The sequence below is a fragment of the Ascidiella aspersa genome, chromosome 2, assembly GCF_963924565.1.
Source record: "Ascidiella aspersa chromosome 2, kaAscAspe10.2, whole genome shotgun sequence".
NCBI classification, from domain to species: Eukaryota; Metazoa; Chordata; class Ascidiacea; order Phlebobranchia; family Ascidiidae; genus Ascidiella; species Ascidiella aspersa.
Genome location: NC_139448.1, coordinates 2,019,179 through 2,032,157, shown reverse-complemented (window position 1 = coordinate 2,032,157; position 12,979 = coordinate 2,019,179). Strand labels below are relative to the sequence as shown.

Genomic DNA, 12,979 nt, shown 5'->3' with positions numbered 1-12,979 from the left:
TGTTGCTTGATAACACTAATGCGCGGTGGATAAATGACCTTGCAATCAAAGTCTTCTTCATAACACGCGAAAAAAAAATCGGAAACTCAACTAAACAAACACCCGAACAAAAAAAAAATAAATTAAAATTGCGAGCGTAAAAATGCTGCAACTCTCAAATCTAGCACAACGCACACAAAGTACAAAAAATACGGCAAAAAAAACATCAAAGAGTGACCAAAATCGGTCAAAAATATATCAATTTCCCAGGAACGCATTAGGCGATTTAAAAGAATAGATTAAAGAACATAAAAAAGTAAAAAGCCTAATTCCATGGTCGTTAAATTAAAAAAAAAAACGCGCGGCTAAGTGCAGCACCTGTAAATTTGGTGCACATCCTCTGCAAAAAAACACCTGACAACTTCCCCCTCATCTCATTTAACCGCCCCTACCAACCTTGTCATTGTAGCGAAGTGAGATGCTGCTTTCCCACCAGTCTGCTGTTGCTGCTGCTCGGCCTCTGATTGGTCGGTTACGTTCCGCTCGAACGACGGCACGCTGAACACGTGACGGGCGTATGTGCTGAGGAGGATATTTCTTTGGTGAGAATCAACTTCGAACTCTGCTGCTTTGTGGAGTCGGTTCGAGATGCGAGCGAGAGCCTCGAAGCAGTTTGGTCCCATGTTGACTGCACAGAATAAAAAATACTCCCTGGTTTCACTTATTTCGTGTTGTTTTAGCTAATTTATGGTTGTTTTCTTTTGTTTTATTTTAGTTTTTTTAGTTGTTTTTGGTGACGTTCGGTCGTTTTCAGGTTGTTGTTCTTAGCGATGATCGTTTTAGACGGTTTTTGGTTAGTTATCCAAGATTTAAAACATACAAACTAAATCTCGTTATGCGCTTGTTACGTTTAATTTACTTGTGTGCTCAGTAAGGGAAGGTGGAGAGATTAGCCGGTATGTTTGTGGTTGAATAATAAGAAATAATATTATTTTAAATATTATGTTCACACAGAGTTGAATTTCACGGTCAGTGATATGATGCAAAACAAAGACATGAAATCTGCGTAAATTAAAGTCACTCCTATTTTACAAAAACTGTTCTTGAAAATATGGAGACTTTGCAGAAAATAAAAAAATCCACCATCACTCGGGTAATTAATCTTAACGACCAAACGATAAACTTAAATAATAACTAATTTTCGATGAAATACTGAACTTTGAATATGTTGCTTATTACGCCATGCTCGACCACAACACATTGGTAGCAACATATTCGGACTGACGAATCGCAAAATATAAGAACAAGCTTAATAATGAATCACATGTCAAAACCTTAGCTCAAGTACACATTAACATCATCTTGATAAAGACGTTTCGATACGAACTTGCATCATCTTCAGTTAATGATTGAAATATATTGCGTTTCAGCTTTTATAAGTGAGGTTTGGATATATTCAGTGACATTAACCGACGATGACACAAGCTCGTATCGAAACGTCTTAATCAAGATGATGTCGATCTACTCGACCTTTTTGGCTTTGCAATTCATTATCAAGCTACATTACAGAACCGTGCATAGCGTACCTAAGAACAAGCTGATTGGCAATAAACGGCATTTTATTATAATATTTAAAAAAAATAGAAGACAGCTTTTAATATAAGTTAATGAAATGTATTTTATCGTCTTACCAATGTGCACATTTTTATTGTAATCAGGTTTCAGATGAATACCTATTTTTTGCTTAGAAATATGATAGCAATTTTTTTTAGTTTTACATTTAAAAAAGTTTTACGACAGTTAAAGTTGACTTCAACCAAAGTAAAATGTCACATCATTGTTCTCTTAAAATTAAACAAATAATTATTTCGTAGTCACACCGTGCATACAAAACCCTGGTAAACAATTGCAAATTACAAAATTACAACTGCAAATAATTATTATTTTTCTACAATCTAGTGCTTCGTAAACTTAATAGTCCGACCCAATGTACATTACCACCAATATATGTGTCCTTGCATAAAAACGAAAAAAACAGATTTTTAGCGTGTTTTTTTTTTAAATGATATAAAATCAAGCCTAAAAAGGCCTAAAAATCTAATTTTGCAACTGGAGGAGAAACTAGCTATTTTACCCACACTATAAACCAGTGTTCCTCAACCCATGGGGCGCGGCCCAAAATTGCGTGGACGTTTTATTTTGTTAGGTCGTCGACTGCAGTAGTTCACAATCTATATGGTGAGATTTTTACTCACTGTACATTTCTGCAAATGCGCCGCATCCTTGTACAGTGGGGAAGCATTAGAGACAATCAGAAGCATTAGGGACAATATTGTGCAGTAGCGACCATTAGAAGGTGCAGCCGGTTATCGTGTTCTCCTTATTCGCGCCTTAGTTACTTTCGCCTCGTTTTGCCACCTTGTGTTTTGTCTTTTGACTCACTGCATATACACGTTTCTTCAAGGTTACAGGCTTATTGCCCTGAAGAAGATTACCGTATATGTTATCGAAATGTCGGCGCTGAATAAATATTTGCCAGAAGAACCCTCTTCATAATTGATGGTTAGATTTATTGAGATTGAATTTTTCAAATTTACAAATGTTGCACAAGCAAAACGAAAACATTGATATCAATACAATTTGAATTTATTCAAGCTAATGTCTTATGTTTTGTTTGCTGACAAAAAGTCAGTGACGCGAATTGGGCCGCCAAACCTCCACTACTACACTTACGCTTAGTAATTAGGTTGCCAAAAAAGGGTTAAGAAATACTGTATGGGCCCTCGTGCTCAACTATGGACTATTTTTTTCCAGGGACAATACGGATGATAAACCATTTTCTACGCTTAAGCTTTCTATAAAAGTCGAATTATGGACAAAACGACAACACAAGCGGCTACAACACCGACACCCACATATCACCACACCACTTACGTTTCTTTGGTTCTCCTGAAAGTTCGAAGGCAAGGAATTAATGTTTGTAAGGTTACAACTTTTTGCGAATGTTGAAATTTTTGTGGTAAAGTTACCACATTTATCGTTAAGTTAAAGTTATTTTTTCTCCAAGTTAGATTAAAACTACTTATTTCTTCGAAAAAGTTAGAAATTGTACGGGTTAATTTTTTTTGGTTAAAATTATAATTCATCATTTTTTTCTAATATTTCGTCAGAACATTTCTTTCGGTAAATCTAAAATTTTATTAGTCGAACGTAAGTTACTAAACAAATAAAGAATCTTGATAATAATTACTCATTTAATTTAACCGAGTTTTAAAATCGCATCACGCAAAAACCTACAAAAAAATGGCTTAAAACAAATCCAAACCAACATTTAAAAACTTTCATTCACAAAAATCGAGCAAAGGGGGTTCCCCTTACCGGCCTGTCCCGCGATGAACGGAGGTCTGACGAGCATCTTGACAAGTTTGTCGAGTATGACGTGCAGATGGCTGACCAGCGCTTGTAGACGGGAGTCGGTTGTGAGGGAATGCATTGCTTTGCGAAGTTCAACTTCTACATCGTCTATACGGGTTCCATCGGCTAGCTTGGCGCTGTGGATGCTGCAATGAGTAAAGGTGCTTTATTGAGTGTGAAAATATATTGTTTTTAGAGGTTATTGGCGGTCATTCACCAGGATACTGAGATAATAAAGGCTTGGGTTTACAACAGGGATGTCACATACTTTATAAAATAAATTCAATTTTTTTTTAATTTATCGATTTTCAAAGGAAATTTAAACATTGTAAGACTCAATATGTTTTTATTTAATTAAAATCAAAACAGTATAAATACTATGGTCAACACAACAAAAAGTCTTGTTTTCACACTTCGATAACATGTAAATTATACTACTATAAAATTTAATTAAAAAATATTAAAAAAGTCTTTATAAGCTCTAATATTGGATCGCTTATTTTTTGGATAAAACAAAATAGTATAAAAATAAGAAATAGTTCAAATATTTGTTTAACACGGCATTTTGAAACATGTACATTAAGCTGCGCATAAACTAAAGTCTAAGAAGACTATTAAAATACTCGTGTCCTAAAAGTTTTTAGGTGTTTTGGTTGACTAATCCTGTAGTCCCAATAGCAGCCGTTTCATTTAACGTCTGAAAATTGTAATTTCCCATTTTTTAGTTAATTTTGCCAGAGTTTGTTTTGTCCGTTAAAATGGCGAGCACAAAACAACTCACAACATTTAACGTAGGTGCTACCAGCTTTTTCCCATTTTTTAGTTAATTTTGCCAGAGTTTGTTTTGTCCGTTAAAATGGCGAGCACAAAACAACTCACAACATTTAACGTAGGTGCTACCAGCTTTAATAAAATACTCTTTCGCATAAAAGGTAAAAATAGCAGGAATCGCTGATGCAAACCACTTGTATTACCCATTAGGTGGTGGATGGTCAATAAGATCACAGAGACCGAAGAAGTTTTCCAAATATCGATCCAACATGTGGACCGTCGATACTGTTTGGATGTTCACACTGCGTGGAAAAGGAGGTTAAAAACTACATAAACCATATTTTCCATTATAAGAATTGCAGAAGTATGCGATGTTTCAAACATTTCTGTTTGAAAAACACCCACTGATTTAATTATCAAATAGACAGAATGGAGCCTGCATAAGAAGTGGTAGAGTCTACAAACAGATTGAACTTGAAATAAACCGTTTGTCAAAAAAATCAGCTTACTTGGCCGCAAACACCGTTTTCAGACAATTAAAGACCCATATAGTTGAAATATTTTTCAATTTTTTTTATTCATTTCAATTTCACATTTGTTGAAACGAAAACAGCAGGCTTATTAAGCCAACTTAGAGGTCCCATTTTTGGTTTAACTCGGTAAAGCCAAGTTTTACTATAACATGTAATTAAAATTCAAAACAGCTACTTCATTTTGTAATGAACTTACAAAACCACGAACCGACGTTTCCGAAAACTTAAAATTACCATAAACTCATACCATCCCTCCAAGTTTAGGGCATGTAAGTTTTAAGTTGGATTTGGGTTAGGGTTCGAGTTAGCGTTTGGGTTTGGGTTTGGGTTTGGGTTTGGGTTTGGGTTTGGGTTTGGGTTTGGGTTTGGGTTTGGGTTTGGGTTTGGGTTTGGGTTTGGGTTTGGGTTTGGGTTTGGGTTTGGGTTAGTCTGCGTAACGTTAGTCATGGATATATTTCCACGTCACGTTTTATCTCACCTGAAGATTGCCTTGTGCCCGTCAATCCACTTCACCCCTGGTAGTTGTGATTCGGGGGAGTGCAGGGAATAGTGGGGGGGCAACTTGTCGGCAGACACCGGCAGCGCTATCTCCCCTGTTCGAAGGCGACCGTTCTGCAGAAGTGGCAGCCACTGGAACCACAAAATGACGTCATTAGGTGCTTGACGTCATTGAAATTTTATATTTTTGGTGATAGAATTGTTACTTTGAAGAAATGGCTCTTTAATGAGGATTTTAGTAAAGGTTGACTTTTTTAAATTTTTTTTACTAATTTATAAATCAGGGATGCCAGACAATTTCATAGGGAAATTACATTTGCTTTAAGTTAATTTATATCGTTTTTAAAGACCTAAAATGATCCATCGCTTGACGTGTTGGTAAGATAATTCTAAGAGCATTATAAATAGCACTTAGACTCAACAATCAACATTATAAAAACATCAGACTAGATAATGGCTTGGGCCGCCGCAAAAAAGATTTTTAAATCTACATTTTACACTTTTTCGTGCTTGGTCTGCAACCCACCGTGTAACCTACTGTGTACATACGTAAGCTTGCATATTCTCCACTTTTTTTTCGATATTTTACACTTTTTATTGCGTAAATCTCGAACCCAACAGTGTATACAACTTGCGCCTCTATTATACAACTGAACTCAAACTTTAAAAAAAACCCACTTACTGAGGTTATTTTTGGATACTCCGGCGTTTATATATTTTTGCATGCAATTTTTATGCATAAATCCCCAAACCCACCGTATATCCAACTTGCGTTTCTATAGGCGTCAGATCTTGCTTCCTCTGGCAGCTGATGTGATAAAACGAGAAGAACAAGTGGTGTCGTGACGTCATACGACTGGGAAGCTGAACTTTGACCTCCTCGTAGAAGTCGGGATTCCTTTTGAAACAGACGGTTGTGATTGGTCAGATTACAACCGCTATTGTCATTATGACGTCATTACAGTTGGCAGGGACGACGGATAACGTCACGTGTAGAATTGGTTTTAAATTTGACTTATTTCATTATAGTAATGACGTCATTAAGATCAAATCGCGTTACTTTTTGCAAAGATATCGGGTATCAGTAACTAGATTTTTGTTACGTGTGATATAAAATAAAATTTAAAAGAAGAAAGCTTTACAATTTGAGTAAAGTGTACCTTGTTCAAAAGGTCCGTATTCAAAAACTATATAGTTAAATATTTTAAAAAATTAAAAAAAAAGCTTATGAGTTTTTTAATTTATATAAAAAAGACTAGCCTAAACTGTAAAAAAACACTAGCAAACAACAAAATACTGATATATTCGAAATTTTTCCAGCTACAGTATTTACTTGTTGTGGTATGTGATTGCAGTGTAGGCGTCACTCGAGTGTTCCTGGCAGTTTGACTTTCCATAGATCAGGTTTAATGCACTCCCCGGTTCTTCAGTCTCCATCAACTCAACTTTAACAGCGATGTTTCGGGAATGACTAGGTCTAAAATATTGTTTACAATGAATATTTGGTAACAACTTATAAAGGGAATATAATAAGTACAAAGGTAACATGTTGGGTTAAGTATTTCTTCTGTCATACCATTAATAAACTTATTCAGTCAACTTTCAAAATACATATATAATATGGTTAATTCAGATACCGCGTTATTAACAACGCAAAAATGCAAAATAAGTCGCCCCCGGTTGGACTTAAGTTTAACTGACACATTCAAAAACTTCAGAAACTTAACACCTTTTTGTAATTTATGAAAACCACGTATTCCTATTACAAGTAGGCATGTGAGACTTGAATGTATACTATATATTAAATATCCGGCAATAAGTTAATGGTATTTAATAACAGCCTTGTAGTTAGGGTGACCGTGTGTTATAATTGAACAGCTTTGTGAAAAGTGCGCCGCGCTTTTGTTTTTATGTTTTAGTGTACCGCATGCTTAAAAAGAACCACTGATCTAGAACAGGTGCCAGCAAACTGGATAACTATTGCGGACCGGATATTAAAAATTGTATTGACTTTATTTGCATAAAAAATATTTATCACATTGATAGTGAGCTATATAGAATTGTCGTTTAGTACAAAATTTCAAAAAAAATAAAAATTAGCTAAGTTTTGCATCCGACAGACATTTTATTTATAAAGTATTAAAAACAATATTATTTTGAAAATATGCAGGGCCTTAGTTCAGTGACCCCTGATCTACACACACCCACCTGTTAGTGAGGTTGACGGTTTGTGGGTAAACATAGAGCAAGTTCCGGTAAGTTGTGTTGGGGATACTGATCTCACGTGCGGGGAATTCCTGGATCTCACGGGTGGGGCGGCCCCTCTGGTCGGGGTAAGGGAGCACCTGGGTCAAGTAGGGAGCAATTAAAGTTATTAAAGGGGTTGGGGAGCACCTAGTTTTACATAATAAATGTTTCAACTTATCTGATTTATAGGGATCTCTGATGCTTTAAAAACATATTTCGATACCAACACCTAATAATTCAGACAAAAATTATCACAATTCGATGGGATGAGGTCATTTGTTGAAATTGTGAAGAAGAAGTAAAATGTTAAAGAAGTATTTTTCTGTTAAGAAGTTAAGAAGTATTCTTCCAAGTTTTTCAGGTTAATATTTGTTTTAAAACTAAGTATCGTGATTCGGCTCCGATCCTATATTATAAGGAAGTAGCTGGGTGAAGATGGGGAATTTAAACCAGTGAGAACGTCTGCAAATATGTTTTTAACTACATACTCAAATATTGCACACAAAAAAATTGTAAACTATGAGGACTGTACTAACTCAAAACAAATTTTAAAAGTACGATATTTGTAATACAGTAGGAAAAGTTAGAAATAACCTTGAAGGTAAAACTTGATTTTTCTTGCAAATGTTCTAGGTACTCAAAAAAACAGTTCCTTGTAATATTTACCCTGTATAGATCAGGAGTAATGCAGTAGGGAAAGTTTGGGGGACAAGGCGAAACATCTATCTTCATCTTTCCAGGGATGCACTTCAACCTCTTCAGGATGTTGCTTGGACGCTTCAGATCCATCAGGAACTTGAACAAGTCCTCGTCCTTAAGTCGCTCACCCTCCTGAAACAATGACGTCATTATTAAAACTGTGACGTCAGTAGATGACGAGAGGTGTAGCGTTAATCACATAGGGTGGTGAATCCTAATAAAATAAATTCTGACCAACACTCCGATGTTTTTTTTAAACATTATGAAGTCTTGGGTGAAAATAATGCACAAAAGTTGGAAAAAAGGTTAAAAGTTTTAAAAAAATAAACAAACCGCTTCAATAAGGCATTATGTTATACATCTATAAATATGCTGATTGCTTCCTCAAAATCTGGAAGGTTTTGACATTTATTGCGGCATGACGTCATTAAAACAATTATGGCGTCAGAAAAATGAATGCCGTCACTTTAAAGAAGTATAACTTGTAAAAATTATTCTATTGTTTAATACACGTTTTCTCCTTGGATATAACGAATTCAAAGAAAAAAAAGTGGGTTAGCCCCAAAATTCAACGTTTCTGTTAAATCTATTTTAATCCCAAGAAACCTAATTATGGAAAAAAACGCAAAACAGAATTTTAACATAAAATTTGTTATTGCCAATTTAGTCAGGTCGTTTTACGGCCCAGCATACAGAGCAAATAGCGTTTAAAACGTTGAAGGCTTACTTGTTTGAAGAAGCTCGACACAGTGAGAGTGACTGGTTTGAATGTTGAAAGCATCTGAAGTTCGTTCTCGTTCAAACTGCACTGACGAGCGAGCGTTTGGTGCCGAGACTGGCTTTCCAGCGTCGAAGATCGGCTGCCAGGGTCATCTGCTGAGTGGGAAAAAACATAATGATAAGCATTTACAACAAACACCACTACCGCCCAATGACACCAAAACTAAAATACATTTTGGCAAAATGACACCAAAGCTAAACGACACTTTCGCAAAATGACACCAAAGCTAAATGACACTTTCGCAAAATGACACCCAAGCTAACAAAGGTAACAAAGGATACTTCTGGAAAATGACAATAGGCCGCAAAAAATGCCACGTCCAGATATTACGATACTAATGTAAGATTGATAGTTTTGCGAATTGACCTCAACACAACCACAGAAAGACAGTACGAAGGACCTTAATATTGGTCGAGAAACAAAATTGCACCACGGCGAAAAGACATCAAAATAACACGTGAAACGCGCTACTGCGTAAGACGCTTAAACAAAGAAACACTGCCAAGCATAGAAAGCACAGCGACGCTTCAACAAAAGACAAATGAGAGAGAAAAACTAACGGGAAACAAACTATCACACAACCTCAAAATCCTATGAAAACATTTAAGATGAAATATGCGCTATATTTTCGGGCTCTTAGTAATTCATACCAGCACAAGTAGTTGAAATACCTGGTGCTTGGTTGTTGTTTGCGGATTCGTCGGCGGGGCGAAGGTTAGTTGCGCTGTTCACAATGTTCATAAGGTTGATGGCTGTCCACGCAAATGGCATCCTGTACCTTCCAAGCCGGTCGCAATGCCATCTGGAAACAGAAGGTAAATGTTGGTTAGTTTAGTTTTATAGATACTCTGATGCCTTCAGAGGGTTGGCCGAAATCATTTAGTAAATTAAGCAGTTCAATACAAGCAAAGTCAGACTGGTAACAACTATAGTGTGCGTTAAGGTTCAAACTCACGACCTCAGTCAAACCGGTACCGTCGCTCTACCCACTGAGGACAGGCTTATAGACAAGTAAGTCGAGAAACGAGCACAACACAGTTATTGGGGGCGTGTCATTGAGTAAATCAAGACTCCAAAATACTTGACCGAACTTTTTAAAGGACAAGACCCAAAGGAAGTTTGTCAAACTTAAATTGCTGAAGTCATGTAGATTTACCAGTGGGTCGAAATATATAAGACCAGGGTAATCCAAACCCTAGCCTGCGGTTCATCTGTGGCCCGCACCGGTCCGTGAAACCTTGTTTAAAAGATAAAAAATGCAAAAAAAATGTTTTATTCGTGCAAAGTATAACATGTAGGTTTGGTGCAGTGGTCTTTGATGGGCAAAACAATTCTACTTTGACTCGTTCTCAAATAAATTATTTAAAACCTATCTAACAATCCTGTAGTGTGCTTTGTCCCATTACAGATCTACCAAGCGTCCACATAAAAAGCACTAAAGCAGGAAATGAATTTGACAAATGCTGAGTTGGTAGCCATTTGATCCCGCACCTTATCTATAGCTGGCTGTCGTGTAAATAAATCATATTTCAGCAGCAAAAGGGGCATAATTTTACAACATAAATCGTGTTTTGATTACCTTAGTATCGTTGATACAATTGCGAGTAACAGAATAAGTTAATTAGTTTTATAGAAAGGAGCCAAATTTCACATCATAAATCATGTTCTGGTAACCTCAGGGTGCTATAGGTGATAACACTGCGAGTAACAGAATACGATAATCACATTATAATGCCTCATAAGCGACAGTATATGTTCAGTGTAGGTTCTAACCTTGCGTTCTGCTTGGCCTTGTCCCGGCTTTTTTCTGTGGCATCTTTCATGTAAGGTTCAGTACAGTCGCCAATATCACCTTGCTGTAACACCTGGTATAATAAAGAAGTATCATATAAAAACGTTTTAAAAACTGTTTCTAAGCAACAATATGCCCCTGGGGAAAGCATAAAAAAATCTGAAAACAGAGCTTAAAAAAATTAAATTCAAAATTACAAAATAGGAACTGCTTTTTCTACTTAAATAAAAAATAAAAATATAACTTTAAAATAAAAACACACTTATGCATTTAGGGTTAAGTAAAAAACAATATGTCGTTTCTACATTCCTTTTTATTTAAAGACAAAATAATAGACCGTCAATGCAATAACATACAATTTACTCCTTAAACTTTTTATTTAAGCACTCCTTACCTTTTCAAGCTTAATGACGAGGTAGACATCATGCGAAGGATGGGTGAGCGAAAATATGGCCGACCTTGCTAACGTTGAGATGGACGGAGAGCCCTGAGTGGGAAAGAAATTTATAATGTAAACTATGTTTAAAACCAAGTGCCTGGGAATTAAGGATAAATATCTAGGGGAGATGCAGTGTTTTTAAAAAAGTTTTAAGTGGTTTCTCTAAAGGTCTTTTCAAAACATAGCCTATTCCTGTACTGAAAATGGGTTTCACCTATGTGATTGTCCGATACTTGACATTTTACTGATACTGAATATTACATGTTAAGAGTTTCACGATCTGATTCAAGAATAAATGACGTCATTACTATGCCTAAATATAAAATATTTTAATAGCTTCCCATACTGGGGTACATGACCCTGCTGGGAGTGCACAACACAAGTTTCACAAATTCATTTGACATAGTTATGAGATAGTTTCGTTTGCTTCCCCTTTTTAACTAAAAAAATGGCAGATCGAAAATACTCCACAATTTCCGGGTGAAGCGTTTAGGTTAAGATTCAGCAAGCTAGCCATGTTCCTTCTTTCTGCTGTAGCATTTCCTTTGTGGCAGAGAACTAGTTATCAGTTAGTGGTAAGATACAAATTACTTGCTGACCCCAATGTTTCTAAACAGCCACCTGAGTCATCGTAAAAACATATAACATTGCTTGTTGGGTATGATTTTATAAAACGATAAAACAGTACACCACGTGTGGACGAAATTACATCAGCTAAAAAAAAATGGATTTTTTACGTAAACTATTTACAAGCAGAATACATAATAGTTAATATGCTTAAATGAAAAACACTTACATCTTGACGCATCATCTTCTTAATGGGGTCAGAGTTCAAATCAAAGTAAAAGTTTTCTGAAATCTTTTTCTTTGGTTTCGGATCGTAAAGTGCGATTGAAGCAAAAATCGGTTCAATGTCCATTTCAAGCCTAAAAAAAACATTGAAATTTAGGTTTCTCGTCAATATAACAATAAACTGAAAAACTGGTTTGAATAGATTTGTTGAAAGTACCTAAAACATACAGGTATTTTTGTAATCATTTTCTTTAATATTGAAAAATAAACATATTTTCTTTCCGTTTTTCCTGTTTTAAAGCTTTTTTTAAAGTATGGGTTGTAGATTCAATGTTTAACCTCACAAAGGTGTTTCATAAAGTTATTTAGGGCAAAATAATAATAAAAAGCATAACGGATATAATGCCGTCAAAAAGATGACAAAATTCATTAAAATTTAAGTACTTTAAGCCGTCAAAAAGATGACAAAATTCATTAAAATTTAAGTACTTTAAATTTGAAATTTTCACAAAATGCTTCCTACTTCTGTATGAGCTGTGATATTCTTAGTACAAAAATCAACACTTATTCACAGTTTTGTCAACAATGCAAAGCAATAACTCACTCAAGACTGAGGCACTTTACGAGCAGTCGGTATCCGAAGTGTTCCATCGGTTGAGGGGGAACGTTTCGACACTCGATGGGGAACTCGCTGTCCTCAAAGGTTCCGACCGCTTGGGCCGAGTTGGCCGACACGCCTGCCGGTTGCAGGGGCAGGAAGAGTGAGAAAAGATGCGGAAACCGACCTTCCGACCGTAACTTGGAATTTTCATCATCAATTTCCTCCTGTTAATGCAAAAATATTGATGAATTTGCAATCAAATTTTAAAATTGTGACAAATGGTCAAATATGAACCAAAGTAGGAAAATTAATGAATTTATAAATCTGATAAATTGTTAATTCTGTAAAACAAATCAATTTAAAAAAATAAAAGAGTGTCCAAAAAGGTGTGTGTGTTTTAAATGTTAAATGTGTATTAAATATTTCAAAACTG

General features: G+C 35.7%; 1 protein-coding gene across 1 annotated transcript in view; it reads right to left on the bottom strand.

Moving 5' to 3' along the window:
• The window catches only part of LOC146163092 (dedicator of cytokinesis protein 7-like), a 44,369-nt gene that overhangs the window by 26,306 nt on the left and 5,084 nt on the right, over nucleotides 1–12,979 (bottom strand). Inside the window, exons 7-20 of the mRNA XM_083382575.1 lie at nucleotides 12,550–12,770; nucleotides 11,950–12,079; nucleotides 11,109–11,201; nucleotides 10,696–10,787; nucleotides 9,594–9,724; nucleotides 8,869–9,014; nucleotides 8,109–8,273; nucleotides 7,404–7,540; nucleotides 6,529–6,672; nucleotides 5,952–6,093; nucleotides 5,176–5,327; nucleotides 4,368–4,466; nucleotides 3,358–3,539; nucleotides 436–667 (exon numbers count right to left, since the gene is read on the bottom strand). Coding sequence (XP_083238701.1) covers nucleotides 436–667; nucleotides 3,358–3,539; nucleotides 4,368–4,466; nucleotides 5,176–5,327; nucleotides 5,952–6,093; nucleotides 6,529–6,672; nucleotides 7,404–7,540; nucleotides 8,109–8,273; nucleotides 8,869–9,014; nucleotides 9,594–9,724; nucleotides 10,696–10,787; nucleotides 11,109–11,201; nucleotides 11,950–12,079; nucleotides 12,550–12,770 — 2,066 coding nt within the window. The remainder of the gene's footprint in view (nucleotides 1–435; nucleotides 668–3,357; nucleotides 3,540–4,367; nucleotides 4,467–5,175; nucleotides 5,328–5,951; nucleotides 6,094–6,528; nucleotides 6,673–7,403; nucleotides 7,541–8,108; nucleotides 8,274–8,868; nucleotides 9,015–9,593; nucleotides 9,725–10,695; nucleotides 10,788–11,108; nucleotides 11,202–11,949; nucleotides 12,080–12,549; nucleotides 12,771–12,979) is intronic.